Source organism: Halichoerus grypus, chromosome 8 (assembly GCF_964656455.1).
Source record: "Halichoerus grypus chromosome 8, mHalGry1.hap1.1, whole genome shotgun sequence".
Taxonomy (NCBI): Eukaryota; Metazoa; Chordata; class Mammalia; order Carnivora; family Phocidae; genus Halichoerus; species Halichoerus grypus.
The window spans coordinates 54,459,436-54,486,205 of record NC_135719.1 but is presented as its reverse complement, the minus strand read 5'-3'; the positions used below and the strand labels follow the sequence as shown (position 1 = coordinate 54,486,205).

Below are 26,770 nucleotides of genomic sequence, written 5' to 3'. Positions count from 1 at the left end.
CCAAGAAGGCAAGAGAAATTCATTCTGCTTCCAGAGCAACCACCAAGAAACCCACACTGTCAGTGTTAAAAAGGACAAGTGTTAATGACCCTCCTGGATACATATGTGCATTTGTTAAATGTGAAGGAAACTGTACATAAGTCTAGAAACATAGTGATTATTATTAGATCCTGTTTCTAGACTTTATGCACACTGTGTATATTTATTGTTTTCCCCCACCACTCACTTCCCTGGTCAACATAATTCATCATTCTCTTTATCAGATAGACATCAGAAGTTAGCAGAACTTCCCTCTTTTATCACAAAAGAAAACAAAAATATAAAAAAAGAACCTTATTTGGAATGGAAATAGCCTCCCTGCATTGTCAGCAATGAGTGGGATACTATTTATTACTAAGCATCTAAATTTATCATTCTGGAAGAATGCTGAGAAAGGAAGAAATGTCTTCCTGGGTGGTTAAAGGCTGTGTGGGTTGAGAGCAGCCTGGAAAGCCATCCGATGCCTCAGAGGCTAAAGTTGCCACACAAACCAATAACGTGTCTGCAGGAAGGACCGATTTCTTCCCCAAGAGCAAACATGATCCTTCAGTCTTCAGGCTCTATTACAGAGGTGACCATGAAAGGTGATCACCAGCAATATCAACACAACAGCCAGTGCCCATTCGTTTCTGTTTTCAGAATCCAATCTAAACCAGCCCCCAGATAAGCTCCGTCTGCGAGCTTTCCATACTGACATAAACACAATCGGCTGCTCTTCAGGACCGTGAGGTGAGTGGAGGCCCTACAGGTCAGGTACAGAGAAGATTTTTCTTAGGAGACCAATCTTTGGAGTTATTTGGCTATTACTCTCATCTTCATTAAAGTATCATTTTATTTTTAAACCTAGGTGTGAAATTCGGCCAGACTCCCCCAAGGTTGATGGTAAATTGAAACTGAGACAATCTCATGAATGGTCTACTGGTGTGGGATGTGGTGAGGACGGCAGGTGAACAGGAGAGGCCCGGACTCTCTGAAGGCCATTTGTTCTGCCCCAAAAGGACACAAGACTTCCCCAAATCCCTGGCTGAGACCCTAGCAAAGGACATCGGCCGGTTACCTGCGGCCGCGCCAACCGATCGTCCACCCGCATTCACCCGCTGTGCGCCAGAGCTACTCACACTCCTCACTCTCCACGGCCGCGTAATTGCCAACTTCCTTGAAGCTGATGTTCCCCAGGTGGAGGACGCCCGCCACGATCTGCAGCACCAGCATCTGCTCCTCCGCGAAGATCCCGATCACGTTCATCGCGTGCTGGAGGAGGAACGAGAAATCATCCAGGTGGGTCAGCCGCCAGCTTGCTAAGCACGTAATAAAGAAGCCAAAGCTTAAACATCCACAGTAGCCAAACTATGGAAAGAGCCCAGATGTCCATCAACAGATGAACGGATAAAGAAGATGTGGTGTGTATATATATACACGATGGAATATTATGCAGCCATCAAAAAAATGAAATCTTGCCTTTTGCAAGGATGTGGATGGACCTAGAGGGTATTATGCTAAGCGAAATAAGTTAATCAGAGAAAGGTAAGTATCATATGATCTCACTGATATGAGGAATTTGAGAAACAAGACAGAGGATCATAGGGGAAGGGAGGGGAAAAATGAAACAAGACAAAACCAGAGAGGGAGGGGCGCCTGGGTGGCTCAGTTGGTTAAGCAACTGCCTTCGGCTCAGGTCATGATCCTGGAGTCCCGGGATCGAGTCCCGCATCGGGCTCCCTGCTCGGCAGGGAGTCTGCTTCTCCCTCTGACCCTCCTCCCTCTCATGCTCTCTGTCTCTCATTCTCTCTCTCTCAAATAAATAAATAAAATCTTTAAAAAAAAAAAAACAAAACCAGAGAGGGAGACAAACCATAAGAGACTCTTAATCTCAGGAAACAAACTGAGGGCTGCTGGAGTGGAGGGGGGTGGGAGGGATGGGGTGGCTGGGTGATGGACACTGGGGAGGGTATGTGTTGTGGGGAGCACTGTGTATCATGTAAGACTGATGAATCACAGACTTGTACCCCTGAAACAAATAATAATTATATGTTAATAAAAATAATAAAAAATAAAAAAAAAGAAGCCAAAGCTTAGATTGAGTTGTGCGGCCACATGGGACTTAGCTGGCAGTGGCAGCTGGAAGGCCCTGTAGGACACGGTCACTGCCCAACGCACTCACCCACTCTTCTCAAGTGTCAGGGGCACACTGGGAAGGCAGTTCTGTCTTTAGATCCAGCACACAATCCCCCAGCAGGAGATCTCCAGGAGCAGAGATACACAGAGGGAGCAGCAGGATACTCACAGTCAGCACCCTGTCCTTGTGCCCTGTGGGTGTCCTCTCTGCCACCCCCCTGCCTCCAAGGGCACGGATGCCCCCTTTCCAGTTACTCCAAGGGGACTTTGGAGATCTTCTGCCACATCAGGAGGGCAAAAATAGATTGTACTTGAGAAAGGATCTTGATTAAAACTCTCCAGCAAATGAAATGAAAGCGTTAATAGGAAAGTCTTGTTTCTGAGGCCTGTTAACTTCAGTAAAACCAGCTGACACGCCGAGACTTATTTATCTGAATCCTAAGAGCACCACACGCTAGGACCAATGCAGGCCCCCCATCTGCGTTTCTTCTCCCTGCTCCCTTGAGGCCATGTGGCCCCTTGGTGCTGTCTTCTTTCCTGCACCCAGGATACAGTCTGCCTGAGCAGCCTGCCCCCCCACCAAGCAGGTCAGCTCCCCTCAAACCGCACCCCCACTTGCCCTGTCAGGGTCCCCGCCTCGCTTCTGGGTCTGGCTGAGGGTTGGGCCTGGCAGGAAGCTGACTCAAAAGGCAGAGGGTGATGCAGTTCTTTGAGGCTAAATGGGTGAACAGTCCGAGAAAGTTCTAAATTGACTTACTGAGTTGTTTCCCTGAAGATGTGACCCCTCAGTAATGTTCCGGGGTTGACACTTGGTACCGTAACATGCACACTGCGGGAAGGGCACGGAGGCGAGGGCTGCCCTCGGCCCGTTCAGTGTGGAGGTAAAGGGAATGCACTCGGGGGTGTTGGAAAACATGAGAAGGGCGGTCTTCGCTTCACCTTTCTGAGGAAACAGCTCAGCAGTGGCATAAGCTCTAGGCAAACCGGGATGGTAAATGTATTACCTACAACAGTGTTCACCTGTTAATCAGAGACCCTGCAGGGTGGGGGTGGGGGATGAGGAATTCACTTCTTCACCCATTTCAACTCATTCGATGGTCCTCAGGCAGCTGGGTGCACGGCTCTTGAAGGGTGCTTACACACAGGTTTAAGGAAATGGAGAGCTTGCAGCAGAATGAGGTGGAAATTTCCCACAGCTCTTCGCTCTTAACCCTCCCTGCCCTTTCGGTGCCGCAGAGCCCCTCCTGCCTGGCCCTGAGCCAACACTTACCAGTGTTTCCTGAAACTCCCGCCTGTCGTCGATGTCGTCCACCTTGTAGGACCCAGAGAGGCTCAGGTAGTAGTAATAGTCCATGCTGGTGATGCCGAGGCTGTGCTTCTGCTCTGCAGAGGCGCCCTCGATGAGCTGGACAAAAGGAAGCGGGGTGTGGTGTGCCCACCAAGCTGAGGCCCCACGCCGGGGCCCAGGTGATGAGCACGTTCTGACCCTGCCTTCTGAAATGATGGGTGCTCCTCGTCTCCAAAATATGGGCTTCAGGATAGCTGCTCTGCTGGTGGTAGCCCCGGATCATCTCCGCAAATTCGAGTTCTGAACTCTGGTAAGACCTACACGAGCTGAGACTTTCCCCTCATCCAATGAGAACTGCAGTGCTGTGTGGGTGAGAGCCCTCAGAGGAGTGGAAAACAAGCCAGGCTATATTACTTCGTTTCCGCTCAACTTGCTTAGGGCTTTATGACGTGCAGCTGCCCCTCGCGCTTCTCCCCACGGATGCCTGTGGAACAGCAGCCCCAGGTCCCGCGCTCTGGCATTCTGAAACCTCCTACCCAATGGACTGTCCCGCGGCTTTCTGTGCCCGCTCTGATGTTTGCCTTTGGTCCGAGCAAGGCCCTCTTAAAGGGCTCCCACCAGTGGTGTGCTAGAAAGATATTCAACCATCAACTCATGGGGAGAAAAATGGATTTGTAGTGTTTGCTGACTGTCGTGGTGTAAATACTCCTACCACGACTGATTTCAGACTACCAAGAAAATAGCCCCGAAGGAAAAAGTGCTTGGAAGGGATGCACACAGCCCTTGTGAGCTGGCTCTGCCTGCTCCAGCCCGGAGGGATTTAGGGAAAGAGAGGGCCTAGCCACACTTCTCCATCTCGGTCAAGTTCCTCATGTCATCTCAGCTCCACGCCCCGCAAAGAGGGAACGTCATCTCCATTACAGAGAAGTTCTAGGTCACCCATGACATCAGGGTCCCTTAGCTTTCTTCTGCCTCTTCAAAATATCTTTGTGCTGGGGCGCCTGGGTGGCTCAGTCGTTAAGCGTCTGCCTTTGGCACAGGTCATGATCCCAGGGTCCTGGGATCGAGCCCCACATCGGGCTCCCTGCTCGGCGGGAAGCCTGCTTCTCCCTCTCTCACTCCCCCTGCTTGTGTTTGTGCTCTGGCTATCTCTCTGTCAAATAAATAAATACATAAATAATCTTTTTTAAAAAAATTCTTTGTGCCACCCCCTTCCTATTTTCCCCCTTCTGTGTTTCCTCCCCATCCGCATCACACAGCCTCTCATTTGCATCTTCAAACCGCTACCCCCTTCTCAACCCTCTTCTGCCAGCAGACACATGCTGCTCTTGGCCGTAAGCTTTTCCTTGACTCTGAACTTCTCCAAGCCCCAGAATAAACTTCCTCATCACGCGCTAGCTAGCCACCTGCAAGAATGATTTGCCATCATCTGAGACAGCTATCTAACTGAAAAGACTGTATGAGCTCCCGACACAGCTTTTAACTTCCTTCTAATCCAATGATCTTCAAACCATAACAAAATTAACACAAAAAACAGCTGCAGGCCTTTCTTCAAAGAAAATCTGACGTGTACCCCTGATATATGAAATGCTAATACATAAACTCATACATAAAGAAATTGTTTTGGTATCATTAGATTTCTTAAGTACTTAAAAAGATTTTAAAAAGTAGGCGAATCCAAGGATACTCGGAGCCTTGGGACATAATCTAAGAGCAACCTGCACACTGCTCTGGCCGCACTCTCCATGGCTTCCGCATGTCCAGGTCAGACCTTCCTGACCGGGGATTAAAGATCCTTAGCCCACCTCTAGCCTTTCCTCTGAGCTCCCCTTCGGGAGACTTCCACCCTTGCCAGCCGGTCCACCTGACTTGCCAGAGCAGCCTCCCCACCTCGTTCCCCTGCGCGCCCTCCCAGCCACACCTCCCCACGTGGACTCCTGCCTGGCAAAGAATCAAGCACTCCTAGTTTTGTTCTGAAGTTACACTAACACTTCTTGATTACGTACTCTCCTCGCAGGTAGGGACATCCTCACAATTTTTTGCACATTGACTTATACATACTATAGTAATAAATACTCCTTGGCTTGGCAGACTAGATTGCCTAAACCTGAGAGCTGAGAGGAAAAAAAAAATTTTTTTTTAATGTGGAGAAGGAATAAGGAAATAGGAAAGAAAAAATATAAAGGAAAACCTGGTAAAATATGTGAAAACTCCGCTCTCCGGGGTTCCTCATCACCACCCTGGATTTTTCCAGAAGGAAGTTGGAGATCTTTCCACCATCTGGTTCCCCACCTGGACTGAACTGGATTTCAAAGTATTTTCCCTGCAAGAAAGTTAGGGATTTCCTTCAATGGTTGGTGCACAGAAACGTGATGTTCCAAACAGGCTTTGAATACAGCATATAATTCAAGGAAATTCATTAATGAAAGATACATTCTGAATTATTCCCAGTTCTGATCAAGACTTCCTCACTTCTTCCTATCAGACAATAACCAGGGCTTTTGTCCAGTCACACGATTCTGAATTGAGAGACAGAGTCTATCTTTCCAGCCCAACTAAATAAGGATATGCTGTATTCCTTGCCCATTTCCCCCCAGTGGGTGCTTGCCTGCTAAGCCGGAAGCTGTAAAGAATGGGACAGAAAATCTCAAGGTTCCCTTGATCTAGCAAGAACGAACTCCATCAGCCTCTTTCAGGGAGAACAAATTTTCCCTCTGCCAGACGTATTTTCATGGCTTTGAGCAAAAGGCACCCCTTTTACCTCTGGGTCATCTAGCGTTCTTACATAAAGTAAAAACACTTGATTATAAACAATGTTCTTTCCAGCTAGTTGTGGGTGTGGAGAGTTTTGTTACTGTCGTAGTTAATTATTTCCTTTTAAATTACTTCTCAGAAGGAACAAAGGAGAATAAAGCCTTGGGATTTAGCTGGAAAGGTGTCCAGATTGTTAAGGAAATGACATTTTCTCACTAGAATCTGGTTGCTCTCCCGTCCTCGGAAAGGGCCAGGAGTGTAAATGTAGACGAAGGAAAAGATGAGAATGTGGGTGTTAGGGAGTGACGGCCTGGGTTCAAACTGGTGGAGCATGCCCAGCCTAACTGCATTTCACATTTTTAAATTTTAATATTTTAAAATATTAAATATTTTTAAAATGTGTACACTGATGAAATCCACCCATTTCAGGGCTGGCTCCTGCCAGGCCGCAAGTCTGGGACTAGAACCATAAACTCATTAAGGACAAGAAAAGCCCATTTCGTGTTTTTCCTGCTGCCTACAGCATCCACTACCTGCTGTGTTACTGCTAAGTCAACTGCAGATTCCAAGTATAAGAAAGGCTACAAAAGAAGGCCACCCTCTAATTGTCTATGTGTCTTATTCTGATGACTCTTCCCCCTTCCCCAAAATAAACCCCAAAACACCTAGAAGCACCAGACAGAGAGAAGGACCACAAACCATGTTATCCCAAATTGCAGTGCTTCCTGAGAAATGGTTGCTGAACAAGATTCCCCATGCTTCCTATTAAGATGACTATTCCTTCACCATCTTTTCCTTTTGGCACTTTTTGGAGGGAATAAATCAGTGTCTGTCCATGTGTACCCCCTAACTATTCCCCATCAATCTGGGGATGGGAATGAAACCAAACAGGACATCAAATCCAGGAATGGCAGATGTAGTAAATGACAAACTCTCAAGCCCTTCCAGAATGGTTTCGAAACCTTGGCTGCCCTGTTGCAAAGACCTGGGGAGCCTTTTTTTTTTTTTTTTTTTAAAGATTTTATTTATTTATTTGACAGAGTGAGCGAGCACAAGCAGGGGGAACAGTTGAGGGAGAGGGAGAAGCAGGTTCCCCGCCAAGCAGGGAGCCCGATGTGAGGCTCAATCCCAGGACCCTGGGATCAGGACCTGAGCCGAAGGCAGACGTTTAACCATCTGAGCCACCCAGGCGCCCCCCCTTTTTTTTTTTTAAAGATTTTATTTATTTATTTGAGACAGAGAGTGTGAGAGAGAGAAAAAGCATGAGCAGAGCAGAGAGAACGACAGAGGGAGATGGAGCAGACTCCCCGCTGAGCAGGGAGCCTGATGCAGGGCTTGGGACTCGATCCCAGGACCCTGGGATCATGACCTGAGTTGAAGGCAGACGCTTAACCGACTGTCCACCCGGGTGCCCCCAGAGAAGTAAATCCATCTTTAGGGACTGGTACCCAAACCTGAGCAGTTCTAAAGAGCCTGGGTGATTTTTATATGTGGCCAAGGTGGAGAACCACTGTTCCAAACAATTCAAATTTGTTACATAAAAGTTAAAACCCCTAACAAGAGACCAAAAGTTTAGTTTTGTTGTAGAGCAGCCTGGGGGAAAAGAGGAACTTGTATGAAGAAAGGATGTTGCATTTTCATAATTAAACGGAAAGAAATGTTGATTCTTGGTAATATTTTGTTTCTTAAGCTAGGTACTGGGAACACTGGTGTTCATTGTATTATTTTTAAATAGTGTTTGAAATATTTCATAATATATTTCTTAAAACTTGAAAAGATTGGTGTAAGTGGAACTATGTGAGTTTTTATGATTCATACTGCATGTCCAGTTTTTTAAGAGAATTTTTTTTTATGTAATCTCTACACCCAGTGTGGGGCTCGAACTCATAATCCCAAGATCAAGAGTTGCATGCTCTATGGACCGAGCCAGCCAGGTGCCCCTGCATATCCATTTTAAAAAGAGAAATTACCTATATTCCCACCCTGATGCCCCTTCTACTCCCTCCTACTAAATAATCACTTGTTAACAATATAGTCAAACTTTGATTTACAGACACCTTAGTTAAGTTTTATATAACGTACCTTTTAAAATAAAAATGAGACCATATTATATTATAAATATCATAAATATTGTTCTATAACCTATTTTTTTTGAAATTTAACAATATATTATGGATATCTTTTTAAATAAGTCATTATTAACAGGAAACTTAGATATGACACCTTAAAAGTATTCTTGGGTCAAAGAAAATGGACATTAAAAAAAAATTTTTTTTTTAAATAGGCTCCACGCTGGAGCCCAACACAAGGCTTGAACCCACAACCCTGAGACTGAGACCTGAGCCGAGATCAGGAGTCAGGCGCTTAACTGACTGAGCCACCCAGGTGCCCCTGAACATTTTAAATGTTGATAAAAAATGTGAAATTGCTCTCCTAGGGGAATGTGTCAGGCTTCAACCAATAGTGTTTTTTCTCTGGTATTATAAATCTCCTTAATGTTTGCTCATCTGAGAGACAGAAAATGATATATAGTTTTAATTTACATTTCTCTCATTATTAATGGAAATACCTTTGGATGCCCCATCAGACCTTACTCTGTGTGTGTGTGGTGGGGGGGGGGGTGGATATGTGGGTGCGCATGCGCTCACACTCTTTCTCATCTTTCCATCAGGGTTACATGAAATTTTATAATCGGAAAAATAATAAATGCTGGCTATTTTTGTTTTGTTTTACAAGAAATGACTGACGTATCCTCCTTGTCCAAGAATAAAGAATAATTTATATTGGAAACATCAAAATACCGATTTAATTATTCTTTTGCTCTCTAAGGAAGGCAAAGGGGGGGATGGGTAGCTAGAGAGTCAAGTGCATTTTTTTTTAAAGATTTTATTTATTTATTTGACAGAGAGAGCGAGAGAGCACAAGCAGGGGAAGCAGCAGAGGGAGAGGGAGAAGCAGGCTCGCGGGGCTCGATCCCAGGACACTGAGATCATGACCTGAGCTGAAGGCAGACGCTTAACCATCTGAGCCACCCAGGCGCCCCGGTCAAGTGCATTTTTATATGACTGAGACATTTTATATGACTGAGACAGAGAATTAGGAAAAAAAGGTCAAGTGGCAAATTCATTCACATTTTCTTTTGTATTTCATTACCTAGAAACTTCTTCAAGATAACACAACCAGGCATTAAGCAGAAAAATAGGAGTGGTGAACAAATGAATAGTTTGAATAGTATCCAACAGCAAGGAAAGTGAGGGCAATAAGGAGAGATAAACTCACCAGGGAATCTAACAATCACTGCATGAGACCTTAGTAAGAATTCTCTTGGAAATAGAAGCTTCCTTCCAAAATAGAAGGCTGAAAAAGAAATTGTTTTTCTCCAAAATTCCCACTATTTATTTTAAAATGGTCCAGAATCAGCCTCACAGATGGCTCCTTGAATGTTTTACTGCCAGACATAATCTAGGGTTGAGATAAGATATAAAATCTACATAAATCAAAGCTACTGGCCAAATACTCATTTCTTTGTAAATGTGGCTTTTTGTCAAGGGGGATATATTCCTATGCATCCTCGCCAGCTTTCTAATTCACCCCCCGAGGAGACACTCAGGCAGAAAAATGTCTAAGTGGGCATTCATGACAATGCATTTGGCTGACACTTCCATTGCCCTGGGCTGAGTGGACCAGTTGGGAGGCCATCTGACGGGCTGCATCCAGTTGCTTTTGGATGTGATTATGTTACATGAATATGTCTAAAACAAATACACAGAGCTCTGAGGGGTGGGTAGACAACTGGCTCACTCTGGATGACAGGGAGGAGGACAGTTCTCTCCAAGATACAGGATCGAAGTGTCTGCTACCTTCCGTGTCCGCGGCCCAGGTTCCAGGAACCAAAAGCAAGGCAAGAAGACCTGCAAATCTAGTCAACTCGTTTATTTGCCTGGGAAAGAAGGTCTTTCCGCCAGGGTACAAGGCAAACCCCTCCAGGACCAAAGCTGACACTTCTATCAATTTTTATTTTCCCTAGTGAGGCAACTTGGGTTGAGAACTGTTTTCAAAAATTATCTTCTATCCCGAGGCTCAAAAATAATTTCAGTGAAAGGGCAAATGGATATCCTGACAGCACACAGCTATAGAAAATGAAGAAGAGATTGAAAAGGCAGCCTCCTGATGGTATGTGAAAAGCTCCCATTTCCTTGGGGATAGCAGACGTAAATCAGGGGTATCAGCATCACCCATCGGGTGACATTTTCTGAAACAGGGAAGAGACTCACAAATCGGCTGGAGTTGTTGTTCCGGACGGTCTTGGCGTTCCCGAAGGCCTCCAGGAGCGGGTTGGACTGCAGGATAATGTCCTTGACGTGCTGTCACGGCAGACAGGCCAGAGGTTAGGAAGGTGCAAGCACCAACCACGCAACGGGAAGCCACACTCTCCCTACTAAGGACCCGGTTTCTGAAGGCAGTTAAGATGAGGTCTCAAATCTCTACATGTTCCTGGGGTTTCTGGAAGATCTATGCTTTTCTCGCAACAGACCTAAACCTGCTTGTGTGTTCGTGTCTTCCTGCTCCCTTGACTTGGTGCCTGTGCTTCCCAAACCTTCATGCTCATGAATCCCCAAGGGATCTTGTTTAAATGCAGATGCAGATTCATTGGTCTGAGGTGGGGCCCGAGAGTCTGCACTCCTAACCAGCTCCCTGGTTCTACTGCTTTTTTCAGTGTGGAGCCATGTTTGGAGCAGCAAGGGCCAACACTGGATTGTATGGAACAATTCCTGGCCTACTAGAGAGGAAGGATTTGGTTTTCAAACACCCCACTTCTGTGCCAGACTGAAAAGTGTGCAAAACACTCTATGGGCAAGACAGCTCAACAGACAGGAGTTGATGTTGGAGAGGTCTTTCAACAAGTGAGTCATTCCTTGTAGTTCTAATTATTCACATGCTATGGTTAAACATGTTCCAGAAATAACAAGTCTTTGGTTTGTGCTCTTTAGCTACTGACTAATTTCAAGCCAAGAGCTCTGTATCATTGTCCTCATAGGAAAACAGGAAGAGAAAAGTCAACAATAACGTCTGCAGTCTGGCCACTAGGTCGTGGTCTGTAGCAAACAGGACTAGATTAACGCACTAACTACTAATTAACTATGGAACAGCCGAAGTTGTTCCTTCGGCATTCTCCTGAACAGTCAGAAGAGGAACAAGAACGGGAATTTCACTAACTGGGGTATGTTGTTAGTGATGGCACCAAAGGCAAATTCTGGGTGGTCCCTCCATGGGGTCAAGTTCAAAGCTTAGAAACATCTTCCAAGCTGCCTACTCTCCTTTAAAAACTCATGGATTTATACAAATGATGCCTTCTTTGTAAAATTAATTTTGACTTTGTGGCTCTTCATCAATCAATCCTTTATATCTGTTATTTGATATCCTTTATCAACGCTCAGCTTCTCATAAGGGGTAGAACAAAAGAAAGGCTCTTCTTTGTCTCTTCCCTTCTTTAATTATTGACTTTTAAGCTGAGAATCCTTATGCATGTATCCATCATCCATCCATCAACCATCAAGATGTCCAACAGAATTTTGGGGCATGTGGTCAGCATTTGGGGAAAAGACAAAGAACAAATAAAGGTAAAGGTGCAGCCCACCCATAAAACAGCATCCTGAGTTTGTCTTCATGTCAACCTTCTAGGGATAGGGTGTGATCACATGAACAGAGACAATCAAGTAGCACCACACCAACCTAAGTTCTTGAATCACACTCACTGTCCAATGCTGAAGCCATGAGCCATGTGTTGCATTGAGTTGCAAGAAGGCTAGTCCCAATTGAGATGTGCTGTTAAGTGTAGATTACACGCCAGATTTCAAAGATTTAATATAAAAAAGAATGCAGAGTATCTTGTTAGTTTCTTGACATTGATTATAGGCTGAAATGATCATGTTTGGGATATGTTGAGTTAAGTAAAATATATTTTTAAAATTAATTTCACATGATTCTTTTTACCTTTTTAAAGATGTAGCCACTTGAAAATGTTAAATTATGTATGTGACTTGTGCCATCTTTCCACTGGCTGGTGCTATTCTAGATCTTCCTTTCATTCAATGAAAGAGGGCACTCGAAGACTCTTTTACTCTGCGAAAGGAATTTTGGATGCTGCCTGAAGCTTTCGGACCAGAAGGACACAACGTGACGGAGCGCCATTTAATTAGCAGACAGAACCACAGTGAAGAGAATTTTGATGTACCTTTTTAAAGTCTACAGATGACTGCACTTATCCAATGATTCAGATTAAAAAATTAATCTTTATGGTAAAATCTACCTGGGAGCATGAGTACCAGTAAGAAACTGTTCCCAGTGGTCTGTGCCAGTGATAAGCCCTATGCCTCTGGGCAACCCCCTGTGGACCCTGGCCCACCTCCGCCATCAGCCATTGCTCTTCGGGGTGGGGGGGCTTCACCCATTCCTGCTGATGCCGATGCGGCTACCACGATGGGTCAGACTAAAGACAGATGAAGCAGTATCTACCGTTCTCCATGCTGCACCCTCGAACGTGCTTCCTCTCGGCCCATATTGTATTCCTCTCCTTTGTCCTCATTTTTCTGGATGTTCCTGCTTTCCTAATGTTACCCTCTAACTTTTCCTTCTTCCTTTCTCTCCCCTGCCCCCTCCCCCACTGTATTTTAAGATTTTTGGAAATGCAGTCACGTAGTTCAAAATTTAAAAGTTTCAAAAGGATATAGGGGAGAATGTGCCTTTCTCTCGGTCTCCCAGTTTCCCTCCCTGAAGAACCCATTATCAGTTTCTTATCTATCCTTCCAGAGGTATGTTATACCTATCCAAACAAATATGGGTGTATGTTCTCTTATTCTCCTCAAATGGCAACACATTTTACACAATGTTGTGAACCTTGCTTTTTGTAACTCATCATTATCTTGGAGATCATTACCTATCAGTACATGAAGTTTCATTTTTACAGCTATCTAATACTCTATTCTATTATGAACTATAAATTATTTCACCAGTCTCTGATTGATGAACCTTCAAATTGTTTCGAGTCTTTTACATTACTAAAAAATGCCACATCAAATAACTGTATCATTTTGCATACATTTCAGCACATCTAAAGGATACATTCTCTTAAGCAGAATTGATGAATCAACAGGTGTACTCACATAGAGTTGACAGATTTTGCTGAAATACCCTCCATAAAAGTATACTAGTTCATGCTCCTACCCGTAATGTAGGAGAGGAACTATGTTCCTATATTTTTACCAACAAAGTGTTTAAAACACTACAAAATTTTTGCCATTCTGACAGTTAAGAAATAGTTCTTTGGTGAGGTTTCAATTTGCACCTTATTATCATGAGGGTGGGCATGTTTCACGTTTTATGAGTTGTCCTTCATTTATTCCCTTTTGGGATTTTTTGGCCTTTGCTAGATATTTGAGAGCTCATTCTATATTAGGTATCTCCATCTCATGCTATTTCTTTGGAGATTTCAAGCTTCTTGGTTATAGAAGTTTGTTGGTTCTATGTCTTTTCTGTGGAAAAAAAATTCTTTTTTTAAACAGCAAATGGAGACTTTTACACTTCACTTAATACAGGGCCTCAAAATGGGTCATGTCACTAACTCACCTGGACTTTGGGACCTCCTCCAGATACTCTAGAGACATAACTCATGATGTATTTGGCAGCCACTGTCTTTCCAGCACCACTTTCACCACTGAGGAAAGACAAAAATACCCACCCATGAAGTGGATCACAACTGGTTCCCTCCCCCTGACAAAACAAACAAACAAACAAACAAAAACAAAAAAAGAAAGCAATCATAAAGGTATTCAGTAATAAAGGCACAGCACTGGTTGAGAAAGGCAAATCCGTGCCAGGATGAGGTCACCTCCCTGACTTGTATGAGCAACATCAACATGGTTTGTGGACAAAGGTCTTGATAACGATCATGTCCGGAATAGACAGTTAGGCATTCTAAATGCCCAATAATGGAGAACATGATAAGGAACATTATGGGATATCAGAAGGATGGAATATTATACAGAAATTACAACTGACAGGAAGATTGTAAACTTAGGGGAAAAAGCATAGGAAGTAATCAATTGAGTGAAATAAATCAGATAAAATTATATATGAAAACATGATTACAAAATGTAAAGAAAAAAAAAACACCGAAAAAAAAAAAAGACTAGAACTACCACAAAATATTGGTAGAGGTTCTGGTAAAGTGAAAGATACCATGGAAGACTCCTTTCAGTTCATTATTTCCCAAACTTTTAGTAACGCATACATTACTTCTGTATTAAAAAAAAAAAAGAAGGAAACCGTAGGCACTCTGAGGTTTCAAACCGTGTGCCCTGAACTGGTTCAAGCAACTTCATTTTAGAAGTTCTAAAATTAAATGATGAGGCAATATTAATCACATCCTGCATAACAAAGACTACCTTCCGTTTTGGTGGCCTCACTGCATGGGGAAACCCTTTTGTTAAGAGTGTATAGGCTGCTCTTCAAAATACCCGTTCTTCCTTCAAAATCCCCTCGAATTGATGATGACCTCAACTCACAACATGCTCAAGTCAGTCAGATTTCTCATCTCTCTATTGGTTGCCTTTGTGTTATCAATGGCTCAGTTACTCAAGAAAAGAGGAAATGTCTGCTCAGGGTACATCCAAAGCCAGGTGACCCCTTAGCATCAAAAGGAAACAAATAAATTTGGAAATAATTTGATGTTTTGAAACAAAACAAACACAAAAAGGATTAAGGTAGCCATCAGAGCAAAACTCAGAACCTGGTGAATTTCCCTGACGTAACACATTTAATTAGAGAGATTAGAGGGAAGAAGAAGGGAACAATACTCTTTGAGGGGCTCTGAATCCACCAATGTGACTCATTCACCATCCCAGTACTCGGAGCTCCCGGCTTCCAGGTCATGAGACTAGGGAAAGCAAACTGAAGTTCCATAAGATGTGGTGGCAAGAAGAAAACCAGCAAGTGTGGATGAAATGGCACACTGTTTATAGAGGACGTGCTTACTCGCAGGCCCAAGGAGGTATAGCAAATATCTCAGCTCCATGAGGAAATGCTCTATTTAAATGGTCCCTGTAATCAAGTGATTTATGTGCAAGATCCAGGGTCAAAACATGTACTCTTGCTCATATGGAACACAGGTTTTGTCGACAAGTGAAACTCCATTTTATAATGTTGTAAATAATGTGAACGGTCAAGAATATTGTAAAATCCCAAAGTGCAAAGGTACAACCACCCAATCCAATAATCACACAGACATTTAAAATAACTAGAAAACAATGTGGCAATATACATAGAGACTGCAGCTAAGGTTAATGGCAACTTAAGCAGAAGACAATGTATCTATAATGTGATCACAACTAAGTAAAAATAATGTATGGACAAGAATAGAAATGGAACAAAGAAAAAGAAGTATTTCTGACTTGGGGCGCCTGGGTGGCTCAGTCAGCTGAGTGTCTGATTCTTGATTTTGGGTCAGAGCATGATCTTGGGGTGGTGAGATCGAGCCCCACGTTGGTCTCCATGCTCATAGTGAAGTCTGCTTGAGATTCTCTCCCTCTGCCCCTCCACCTGTGCTCGCATGCGCGTGCTCTCTCTTCCCCATAAATAAATAAATCTTTTAAAAAAGAAATATTTCTGACTTATTGAAGGGTTTTTTCCTTTGGATGTGGTTTCTCTTAATTGTTTAAATTTTTGAGATAGATAATTACTTATATATTTCAGATTTTTAAAGACAGCATTTCTAGAAAAAGTGGAACCACACACCACAGTGATAATCAACACTGATCAACTTCTTTATTCTTCAACTTCCTTTATCAGGATGAGTAAACATATTTTCATGTTCAGAATTCCTTGGAGCAAGCTGTGTGTGTGTGTGTGTGTGAGAGAGAGAGAGAGAGAGAGAGAAAAGGAGAAGCAACAAATCCTATTGGAATTATGAAATAAAAGTATAGTGATTCTCCCACTATGTCTTCGGTTAATAGTGTGATCAGACATGAACTATTTTATCTCTTTGGTTGGAAGGAAAAGAACAGAAGAATAATGGAACATAATTCATTTCATGTATTAAAATAAGTATGCCAGGTCCAATAATAGAACATTGACATTCTAGTAATTGTGGTATTTTTCAGAAGCTTTAAAATAATTAGTTCTGGCTGAACATTGACTGGAAGTTTCATTTCTTGGTTTCCATTTACAAACACTTAAAAAAAAGTTCTATTGATCAGAGGCTGGTAATTTGCTCAGAATATGGTACAATAATGGAATGTTACACAATTATCTGAAGCTTACAGTATATACAACCATAACTATACTGGTCCTTTTGGGATGGCAAAATATTATTTCTTCCTCTGGACTAAAACGCAAGTTAAAAGAATGTGAAGGTATCAGACATTATACAGCATGCCTAAAATTATTTTCTTTGCATCTCACAGCAGTTAGGGAATTTGCTTTGCTTATGTTACAGGCAGTCTTTCTTAATTCAATTGCCTTCACTTGACTTCTAACGTGGACAAAAAAATACGCTAGAAGTGTATGTGCTTTAAATTAGAAAAATGCCGCATTGGTCCCTAAACCCAGCAGCCTACCAGAACCCTCAAAGTAAAATGCTCATGTTTGGGCTCCTCTTCTGACCTGCTTCCAGTCCCAGTCTCGAAGGACAGGCCCTAGAAATAAGATTTTTTTTTTTTTTAAGATTTTATTTATTTATCTGACAGAGAGAGACACAGCAAGAGAGGGAACACAAGCAGGGGGAATGGGAGAGGGAGAAGCAGGCTTCCCGCCGAGCAGGGAGCCCGATGTGGGGCTCGATCCCAGGACCCTGGGATCATGACCTGAGCCGACGGCAGATGCTTAACGACTGAGCCCCCCAGGCGCCCCTAGAAATAAGATTTTTTAACTCCGTAGTTCTTATATAACTGGCTGGGAATGAGCCAAGCAAATTTAAAACAGTCAACAGAGACTTCATAGGAAATATCAATTCAAGTAAGAAATAATGTTCTGTGTGCGTTAGCTATAGAAATGAAAACATGCTAAAATTTCAAAGAAATGGAAAGAATGTTCTGGGGGAAGAAGCTATTTACAATGGTATATTAATAATTGGATCCAAGGACCATAATTGCTTTTATAAGTCTGAAAGTTATTCCTCACTTAAAAATCAATAGTGTTTTCAATTCACTTCAACTTCCTCTAGCAAATGTAAAAACATTTCCATCATATTTTTCAGGCAGATTTCCCACAGAATAAGGAGAGTCAATCTTTTCTACTGCTCAAAGATTCACCAATCTACTCCCATTTCCCCCTTCCTAGTCTCAAAATAATCTGTAACTTTTTTTTTTAAGATTTATTTATTTATTTGAGAAAGCAAGATTGAGAGCGAGCACACATGCACGTGAGCATAGCTAGGAGAGGGGCTGGGGGAGAGAACCTCAAGCAGACTTCTGTGCTGAGCGTGGAGCCCGATGTGGGGCTCGATCCCAGGACCCTGAGATCATGACCTGAGCTGAAACCAAGAGTTGGACGCCCCGACTGAGCCACCCAGGCACCCCTCTCTAACAGTTCTTACCACAGTAACTATTGTTCCCTTATAACTGATCAAGTTAATGTCATTGAAATGTTACTTTACCAGCCTTAGATTTGTTTGCACTTTACAAAGGATAAACACTTCAAACAAAAACTGTGTGTGCGTTTGTTTACCCTACATGTATTGTCTAAGCCCCACCACGTGCCAAGCTCTGGGCTGGAGGCTGGAAGGAGAGGTGGCTCCTGCCCTGAAGGAGCTCACTGCCTGCTGGGGAAGGGGAGTGCACGCAGGCTGTAAGAAAACCGTGTAGATGGGGATACAGTTTTAGGGACTCCTGGGGGACATGTATCCCTGATTGGAGTGCATGTTAAGAAAAGATCCTTAAAGGAAGTCACAACTATTTTAAGTCTCAACAAGACACGTAACATTAGCCAGGTGGGGTGTGTGTGCCCATGTGCAGTCAGATCCAGGGGTGAAGGGTGAAGCCTGAGTCCTAGCTGGAGACAAAAACCCCACTGGGTGCAACTGAAAGGAAGTACCACAGGTGAAAAGGACTTGAATGGGAGCTGGAGGGAGGAGGAGAGGGGCTGGGAGGGGATGAAAGGTCCATGACAGTGCCTTGGGTATCGGTTTTGAGGAAGGACCACGGGCTCTGGTCAGCAGCAGTCAGTGATTCTTATTTTATACAGACCAGACTCCAGTCCTTTCTGCATCATATTCATAAATTTTGCCTTTACCTCTCTTCTAAAGACCAACTGATCTATTACTGACTTAGTATTTTTCTCTAAATTGACTCAATTTACTTAAATTTATTTTAAAAAGGAACATATATATGATTGCTGTAAATAGAAAACCACGATGGCTTACCCCAAATTGGCAACCCTAAAAATAAATACCACAAAAATAAAATAGTTATTTGTGAAAATAATCCAAATTTCTACCAACACAGAATAGATTAAAAATAAACTGTGACATATTCAAAAGTGGAATTCTAGGAGGGGGTAAAAAAAAAGAATTATAGCTACACTCTCCCAGCAAATTTCAGGAAATTTAATGTTGTGTGAAAAAAAAAAAAAAAGCAAGCTGCAGAAGAATACATGGAACACATATAGTAGGATTCCATTTACATCAAATTCAACAGTGCAAAAAGACAGTCAAGAGGTTGGTTAGAGAAGCAAATGTAAGTAAGTAGTAACACCATAAAGAAAAGGGAAGGAGATATTTAAAATTCAGGACAATGGTTATTTCCCTGTGAACTGGGATGGGAAAGGAGCCAGGATGGACTGGAGAAAAGGAGGGGCAGCTCAGAGGATATTCTTTTTCTTTCTTTTTTTTTAAAGATTTTATTTTTAAGTAATGTCTACACCCAATGTGAGACTCGAACTCACAACGCCGAGATCAAGAGTCATATGCTCCACCAACTGAGCCAGCCAGACGCCCCTCAGGGGATGTTCTTTTAACTTGAAGTGAAGTGGTGGGTGATCTTTTTGGATCATTACTGTTTAAACATACATGTATTTTATAGAAATAATTTTAATGTCCTCAATAGCTCACATGAACCGTTTTGGAAGTAGTTGAATTCTAGCTGGCCTGCCAAAGGCCTTGAGCCTGAAGCCTACTCTCTTTAACAAAGAGATCAGCAAGAGGTTTGAAGACATACCAGCACAAAACACTTACTCTCTGATAGAAGCAGCAAGACTGAAATAAAACTAAACATGGGCTCGTCCTCTGTGCGTACTTCAATACCATGTACCCCCTGCATGGCTGGGAAGCGCTGCGATCATCAATGGGAAACAGGTGCGGAGCACGGAGGCCAAGCTGAAAGGAGATGGCCAGGTTAGAAGGGTGTGCAGGATCCGGGGGAGGGGGATGAAGGCCTCCATGACGGCAGTGCTGGTGGCAGAAGGTGTAAGAGGGTAAACTCCTGTCCTATTAGGAAGTAACATTGGGTTTTGACAGAAGATAGATAAGAAGGAATGAAGAATGACATCCTGGTTTGGGGCCTCGGGAGCCAGTGGATACTGTATCACTAAGATAAGAGTTTATATAACCCCCAGGGCAGGGTTGGGGGTTATATCATGTGGTTGTAGGAGCCCAGAGACTAAGGATGCAGAGCAGTGAAGGGCATTTGAGGGGCCACCCAGAAGTAGGGGCCAGTGGGCAGAGCCATGGGGAGGTAGAGGGGAGCAGGGAGGTAATGAATGGAGAGACAGCTGGTGATTGGAGGACTGATTCGATTGAGCACATAAATTAGATTGAGCAATAGATAAATACATTGAAAATAATGTGAAACAAGACTCTCGTTGTCAGAAAAGTATTAGCAAATTTGAAAAGAAGAAAGAACCCTGAAGTGCTGGATCGGTGGTATTAAAGGCATCCATTTTAACTGTTGGAATGAAAGGTATCAGTACACACACACACACACACACACACACACACACACACACACTATAACTTTGTGTGTGTGTGTGTGGTATGTATAGTGGGCAGTGTGTGTGTGTGTATATATATTATAAATAAATAGAAGGGACCAAGGCTTCTTGGAGAAATGGCCAATTCAAAAGCTGGGCCAGGGAAAATGCAAGCTGAGCCTAGAACACGTAGCTGTGTCAAAAAGTACAAAAGTACAGTGTCTGATGTGGACATGTCAAGCCCACAAGAGCCAGTTTGAAAGGGCTCCCGCTGATCGAGATCGTGGTAGTAATGGATTACGATCACTGAATATAGTCCATACATACTGCCATAAAACAAGATAAATCAATAACAAGGGAGAAGGGAAAACTCTTCCTTATCATAGAGTGCCAACTAATGAACAAAGAAGAAATGATGGAAACAGAGCATCACCCTTTGGCACCTGTCATTTAAGTGACTGATTTGGGCCGGAGTCATCAATGGATTCTACGGTGAGTGGAGGTTTAATGAGGAGCAGGATGCTGCCATAATCTCAAAACAGGCCCACAAAATGCTAACATGTCCTAAAAGAAAATATGGTGAACTTAATCAGAAGAAACATAGCAGACATGTCCAGGCCCAACCAGTTGCTCAGGAGCACAGTGATGTTTCTAAGGAAGTCCTGCTCAGCAGGAATGACCTGAGTCTGGTCAGAAGGAATCACGAGACAGACCCAAGCTGAGGTCAGCCTACTGAATTTAATGCCTGAACTCTTTAAAACTGTAAAAAGCAAGAAATACACATATTGGGTAAACCCTGCAATGCGTCCCCTGCAATCTGAGGAACTGTTCCAAAATGACAGAGTCTGAAGAGACATGTATTCCTGGAAAGAATCCCGGGACAGAATGGAAAGAGGGGCGCCTGGGTGGCTCAGTCGTTAAGCGTCTGCCTTTGGCTCAGGTCGTGATCCCAGGGTCCTGGGATCGAGCCCCGTGTTGGGCTCCCTGCTTGGCGGGAATCCTGCTTCTCCCTCTCCCACTCCCCCTGCCTGTGTTCCCTCTCTCGCTGTGTCTCTCTCTGTCAAATAAATAAATAAAATCTTAAAAAAAAAAAAAAAAAGAATGGAAAGAGACATTTAGGGGAGAACTGGTAAAATGTAAATGGGGTCTGTGGGTTAGGTGGCACTGTACTATTATCAGTGTCCCGATTTGGAGTATTATAACTGGTTATGTAGGAAAACATCTTGTTTTTAGGAAATACACACTGGAGAGTTTAGGGGTGATGAGTTATCACTTCTGCAGCTTGATCTTAAAAGGTTCAGAAAAATACTAATAGAGTTGGTAATATCAATAATTGTGTGTGTCTGTGTGCGTATGGTTGGAGGAAGAGGTGGGAGAGAGCGTAAATGTGGTCAAATGTTACCAGTTGGGGAAACTAGGTGAAGAAGACACAACAGTTGCTAGGTTCATTCTGCCCATTTTTCTGTACAACTGGAATTATTTCAAAATAATTGTTTGAAAGAGAGTTTATAGGAAACGTTGCAAATCTGAGGATGGGGAGGAAGAAGTAGATGGAATATTTGTTCACCTGTGTACATGTGAATATATATATATATATTTTCCCCCTTTTAAGTTGTCTTGATCAGTGGCTAATAGGGATGGGGGCAGATAGTTGAAAATGTGAGTCTGAAGCATAGGGAAAGGTTCTGGATGAGAATACTAGGATGTGAGTGAGAGTCAGTGGGACTACCAAAGAGAAGCATGCCTGAGCACAGACTGCACTGGGACATTGGGGACTGTAGTGGCCACTAATGGCTCCCACTCGAGCTCTTTTCCCCACCTCCCTTTCCCTGACAATTTTCTGACTTGGTTCGGGTATCTTGCCTGGTACACCAGATACAGAAGCTGGTCCCCTACTCAGCTGAGCCCATATGCACCTGACCTACCACCCCCAGCAATTCAAGAGTCCATATGAACAAGGTTGCCCAATTAGACTCAATGGAAGGACTCATGGGAGAGGCTCCTCTCCCCTCTAGGATGTAAGGAAGGACTTACTCTGATTGCCCCTGGTAGCCACCTGCAACCACCGAGGGGAACCAGAACAAATCTTAGCATGTCTGGACTGTGAAGCAGAGAGCTGGAAAGAACCTGGGTCCTTGATGACATCAATGGACCACTGAGCCACCAGCCCTGAGGTCTCCACAACCTCTGCATGTTTTGTTATATGGGATAATAAATTGCCTTAATTTCTCAGACAGTTTGAATCAGATTTTCTGTTGCTGGCAGCTCAAAGCGTGTCAAACGAAATGGGGACTACTGACATTTCGGGAGCGCTGGGGAAGAAACTCCCCATGGAGAACAAGCTGGAAAGGCTGGAGAGGCACGAGGGAAAGGAGGAGGATGAAGGCAGGGTCCCGGGAGCCGAGGGAGCTGGAGGCCAACTGTGTCAGCACGGTGGGGAAACCGAGAAGGCAATGAAGTTCTGAAATCTTCCCGCTGGGACCGGTTCTCTCAAACCCTACTTTTGGATATAGGGACATATTAGTATTGAACTTGACTCTTAGTTCAAAATGTATAACCCAAGGATAAAAAATACAGAGATAGTTAAAAAATTTCTTTCCTAATTCTAGAGTTCAAAAGATGAACATTGTGTGTCTGAGAAATAGTCCAGAAGATGAGAAACAACATCAATTCCAAAGGAGATTTGAAAGGAGTAAACTAGTGGATGTCATCATTGTAGCACTGGCCAGTGAGTGAGCAGTTTAGGCACGTCAGGGACCGTTGTACGGGCTTCACATCCATCAATCACTTGACCTGAATGATAGCCCTGTGGGGTAGGTGCTCTGATCCCCTTTCTTTGATGAGAAATGCTACACAACTCGCTCAGGGACACACAGCTAGTGAGAGGCATTGCTAGGAAAGGAGCCTTGCTCTACTGCTTCGGATCAGGGCATATATTTAAAATCCTGGGGCGCCTGGGTGGCTCAGTCGTTAAGCGTCTGCCTTCGGCTCAGGTCATGATCCCAGGGTCCTGGGATCGAGCCCCGCATTGGGCTCCCTGCTCAGCGGAAAGCCTGCTTCTCCCTCTCACACTCCCCCTGCTTGTGTTCCCTCTCTCGCTGTGTCTCTCTCTGTCAAATAAATAAATAAAATCTTAAAAAAAATAAAATAAAATCCTCATATGGGTTAGCTGGTCGATTAAAATCAACAGTGTTTTGCAAAGTCACTCCATGAATAGCACGGTTCATGGCATAATCAAACCTTTCACTACACCCGAGTCTTTACTGATAGACATCTCTTTAATTAAGGCTTCTGCCCAAAACATTTATTATCTCACACACAGTGGGAAGGAACAAATAATAGCCTGCATCCCTGCGATCACATGACAACATGTGATCAAGAAGGAGAAACACATCAGAGAAGGTTCGGGACAGCCTTCTCCAAAGATTCAGTTCACACATTCCCTTCCCGGCAGCCTTCCTGGATCTGGGAAGAGGCAGGTCTGAGGGGAAGAATCTCTGTTGCTCACCTGGGGGACTGCAGGGTGGCAGAGAAAGGGGTGATCTGTCAGACCCTGTCCTGACACTGAAAAATAAATCCTCAAGTACATGCAATAGCTAAGTGTGTAAAATACAAAATCACACAGACCTGCCAAAGCTACTGAGTAAATGATAAAAACTCATTCTTTTTTTTTTTTTTAAAGATTTTATTTATTTGACAGAGAGAGACACAGCAAGAGAGGGAACACAAGCAGGGGGAGTGGGAGAGGGAGAAGCAGGCTCCCTGCTGAGCAGGGAGCCCGATGCGGGGCTCGATCCTAGGACCCTGGGATCATGACCTGAGCCGAAGGCAGACGCTTAATGACTGAGCCACCCAGGCGCCCCCAAAAAACTCATTCTTTAACAAAATGAGAAAAGTGTGAACAAGACAGAGAGCTCTTATTTCTTCCCAATTAGTATTGTCAAGCAGACACAGTGTTCACCTACAGTCTGCCAAGAAAATGGCCTCATGGCAGCACTCTTCTTGGCCCGGGCTGACGCAATAGGGATAGCCGAATGTTTAGTCTGAAGACCAAGTTTGAGCCCCAGCTCAACTACTTATTAGCTTTGAAATTCTTTTCAGTGTTATTAGCAGATACTTTACAGCACTCCTTAACAGTTTAAAAACATTTTGGGGGCGCCTGCGTGACTCACTCGGTTAAGTGTCTGCTTCTGGCTCAGGCCATGATCCCGGGGTCCTGGGATGGAGCCCCATGGCAGGATCCCTGATAAGCGGGGAGTCTGCTTCTCCCTCCCCCTCCACTCATGCTCTCTCTCTCTCTCTCTCAAATAAATAAAATCTTTTAAGAAAACCCATATTTATGTGTATTTCTTTATTCGGCTTTCCCTATATTCCTTTAAGGCATTAATTCTCTTTTTTAGATAAAGCGACTGAAGCTTGCAGAGGTCACACACTTGATACAGAACAGAACTGAGTCCACCCTGTGACTCAGCCCTCGAGGTCTTTCCACTACACCACGTGACTGTGGCTGCTAACAGATTATCACCCAGATAACCTGACACCTGCTGGCTCAGTGCATCAGGGAGAAGTGGAAAGAGTGTAATAATGGAGCCAGGCAGTCCTGGCTCGGAGCGTGGCTTTGCCACATTGCAAATGTGAGATGTTTAACGTGGTTCCTTTACCTCTGAGACTCAATTTCTTGATGTGCAAAAAAACGGGGGTAGTTAACACCTCGTCTGCCAAGTTGTAACTGATATAAGTGAAAGATGTTGAGACTTAAAGCAGGGACCCAAAAAGGGGCTACTATTATGATTTTGGATAATATATTAATAAGCTAGTGAGTCAGCCTTCCTGAATAACATTCTTTGGTGATAAAGGAATTTCTACAATCACACAGGCTGGAAGGTAAGAGTTGCATCGAGCTTGGGGGAAAGGGGAGATTTGAGGTCGTGCTCTTCAAGCCCACAGCCAGAGTGTTCTCATGCAGGCCCCAGTCCGGGGTGTGAGCTGACAGGGCCTCCCAAAAACCAGGCCAAAGGGACAGGGAGCCTCAAAGGCCAATGTTGCTGGGATAAACAAGAAGCTAGGTGGACCAAGAGAAACAGAAGCATTCCAATGCTAATAATAAAAGGTTCCTTAAATACATCAAAGACAGGAAGGTAGCTTGAGAATCCATGAGACACTTGATGGTGCAGACACAGAGCACAGAGACAGGACACAAGCCAAATATTAGAGGTTCTGATTTTTTTTTTTAATCTTTTCATCTTTAACCTTTACTACTCCAAATCTTAGGGATCCCAAATCCAAAGTGTCTTTTGAAGCAGATAATTCAGAAATCTTAGACCCAACCGTGACGCTATCTCCTTTTCCTCTATGAAGATTTTCATGTTCAATCAGTCACCAAATGCTAGTGATATATCTTCAAAATATCTCTCATGCCTTTATTTATTTCTAAAACAGTATTTATCTGGCACGGATTCAGGATGCAACCTGCCAAAACTTTACAAACTAGTGTTGGACACATTAAGGACAGAATGCCCTAGTCTCTGGAAAACAACTGCAGCAGAATATTTCAAGCAAAAAATAAAATTAGGAACTGCACCCAGCGCGATGCTTTCAAATTCACAACACAGTTTTAAAACAAGCCAGGATGGCAAGAGCTGATGTGGGCCGAAAGTGATAGGAATTCATTTTGATAGCAGCAATAAAACGGCCACATGCATGTTCTCCACAGCCCCATATTTCCCCACAGAGGTCACCTGGCAAGGGCCCCAGAAAGGGCTCCGGCCACACTGCTGAGCTCTTGTCTGGTAATACAGAGACGGTAAAGAACACACGAAAAACTTGCTGGTTCTCCTTCCCCTTTTACCACACGATTTACCTTTTACCACTTGATTATTTTATTTATTTGTTTTTTTAAAGACTTTATTTATTTGAGAGGGAGAAAGACAGAGAGAGAGCACGTGAACATGAGCAGGGAGAGGGAGAAGCAGACTCTCCGCTGAGCAAGGAGCCCGACACCAGACTCGATCTCAGGACCCCAAGATCAGGACCTGAGCCCAAGGCAGACACTTAACCGACTGAGCCACCCAGGTGCCCCCACATGATTATTTTATTAAATAGATGGGTGACAATGTCTCTGGGAGATCCAAAGGCATCACATATGTAGTTCTATAACACAAATCCAAATTCTGCATTTTGTAGCATGGAAGACGAATGAGCTAAGCGGATATGGGTTGCCATGTACAGGACCCACAGGTGTCTACTTGTGTCTTCAGGAGCTCATCATTGTCAATGACACTGAGGGAGCTCGAGTAGTTGTGGTTTGTTTTTTTTTTTAACAGTGATAAAATATACTTTTATTTACTTTGTTGAGTCAGAGGGTCATAAAAAAATTATTGCTCGCGTGATTGTGTTTACCTGTTGGCACTGTCCAGAGTCCCCGTGCCCGTCCTGTCCTCTTAGTGCTTCACAGGCTTACTGAACACATCAGTTCACACATCAGTTTCCTCTTTGCCCTCCCAGCCCAGGTCAGGGCCTCATTACCTCACCAGCTATCTGTATGCTCTCAAGATCCCATCTCTTTTCTACCCACACACTTACTTTTGTCAGCCAGCCTTTTGTACATCATGTCCC

At 43.7% G+C, this 26,770-nt stretch overlaps 1 protein-coding gene across 1 annotated transcript in view; it reads right to left on the bottom strand.

Annotated features, from left to right (window-relative positions):
- The window catches only part of MYO1E (myosin IE), a 190,874-nt gene that overhangs the window by 64,133 nt on the left and 99,971 nt on the right, over nucleotides 1-26,770 (bottom strand). The window contains exons 5-9 of the mRNA XM_036107041.2: nucleotides 13,823-13,910; nucleotides 10,471-10,560; nucleotides 5,634-5,765; nucleotides 3,425-3,559; nucleotides 1,158-1,290 (exon numbers count right to left, since the gene is read on the bottom strand). Coding sequence (XP_035962934.1) covers nucleotides 1,158-1,290; nucleotides 3,425-3,559; nucleotides 5,634-5,765; nucleotides 10,471-10,560; nucleotides 13,823-13,910 — 578 coding nt within the window. The remainder of the gene's footprint in view (nucleotides 1-1,157; nucleotides 1,291-3,424; nucleotides 3,560-5,633; nucleotides 5,766-10,470; nucleotides 10,561-13,822; nucleotides 13,911-26,770) is intronic.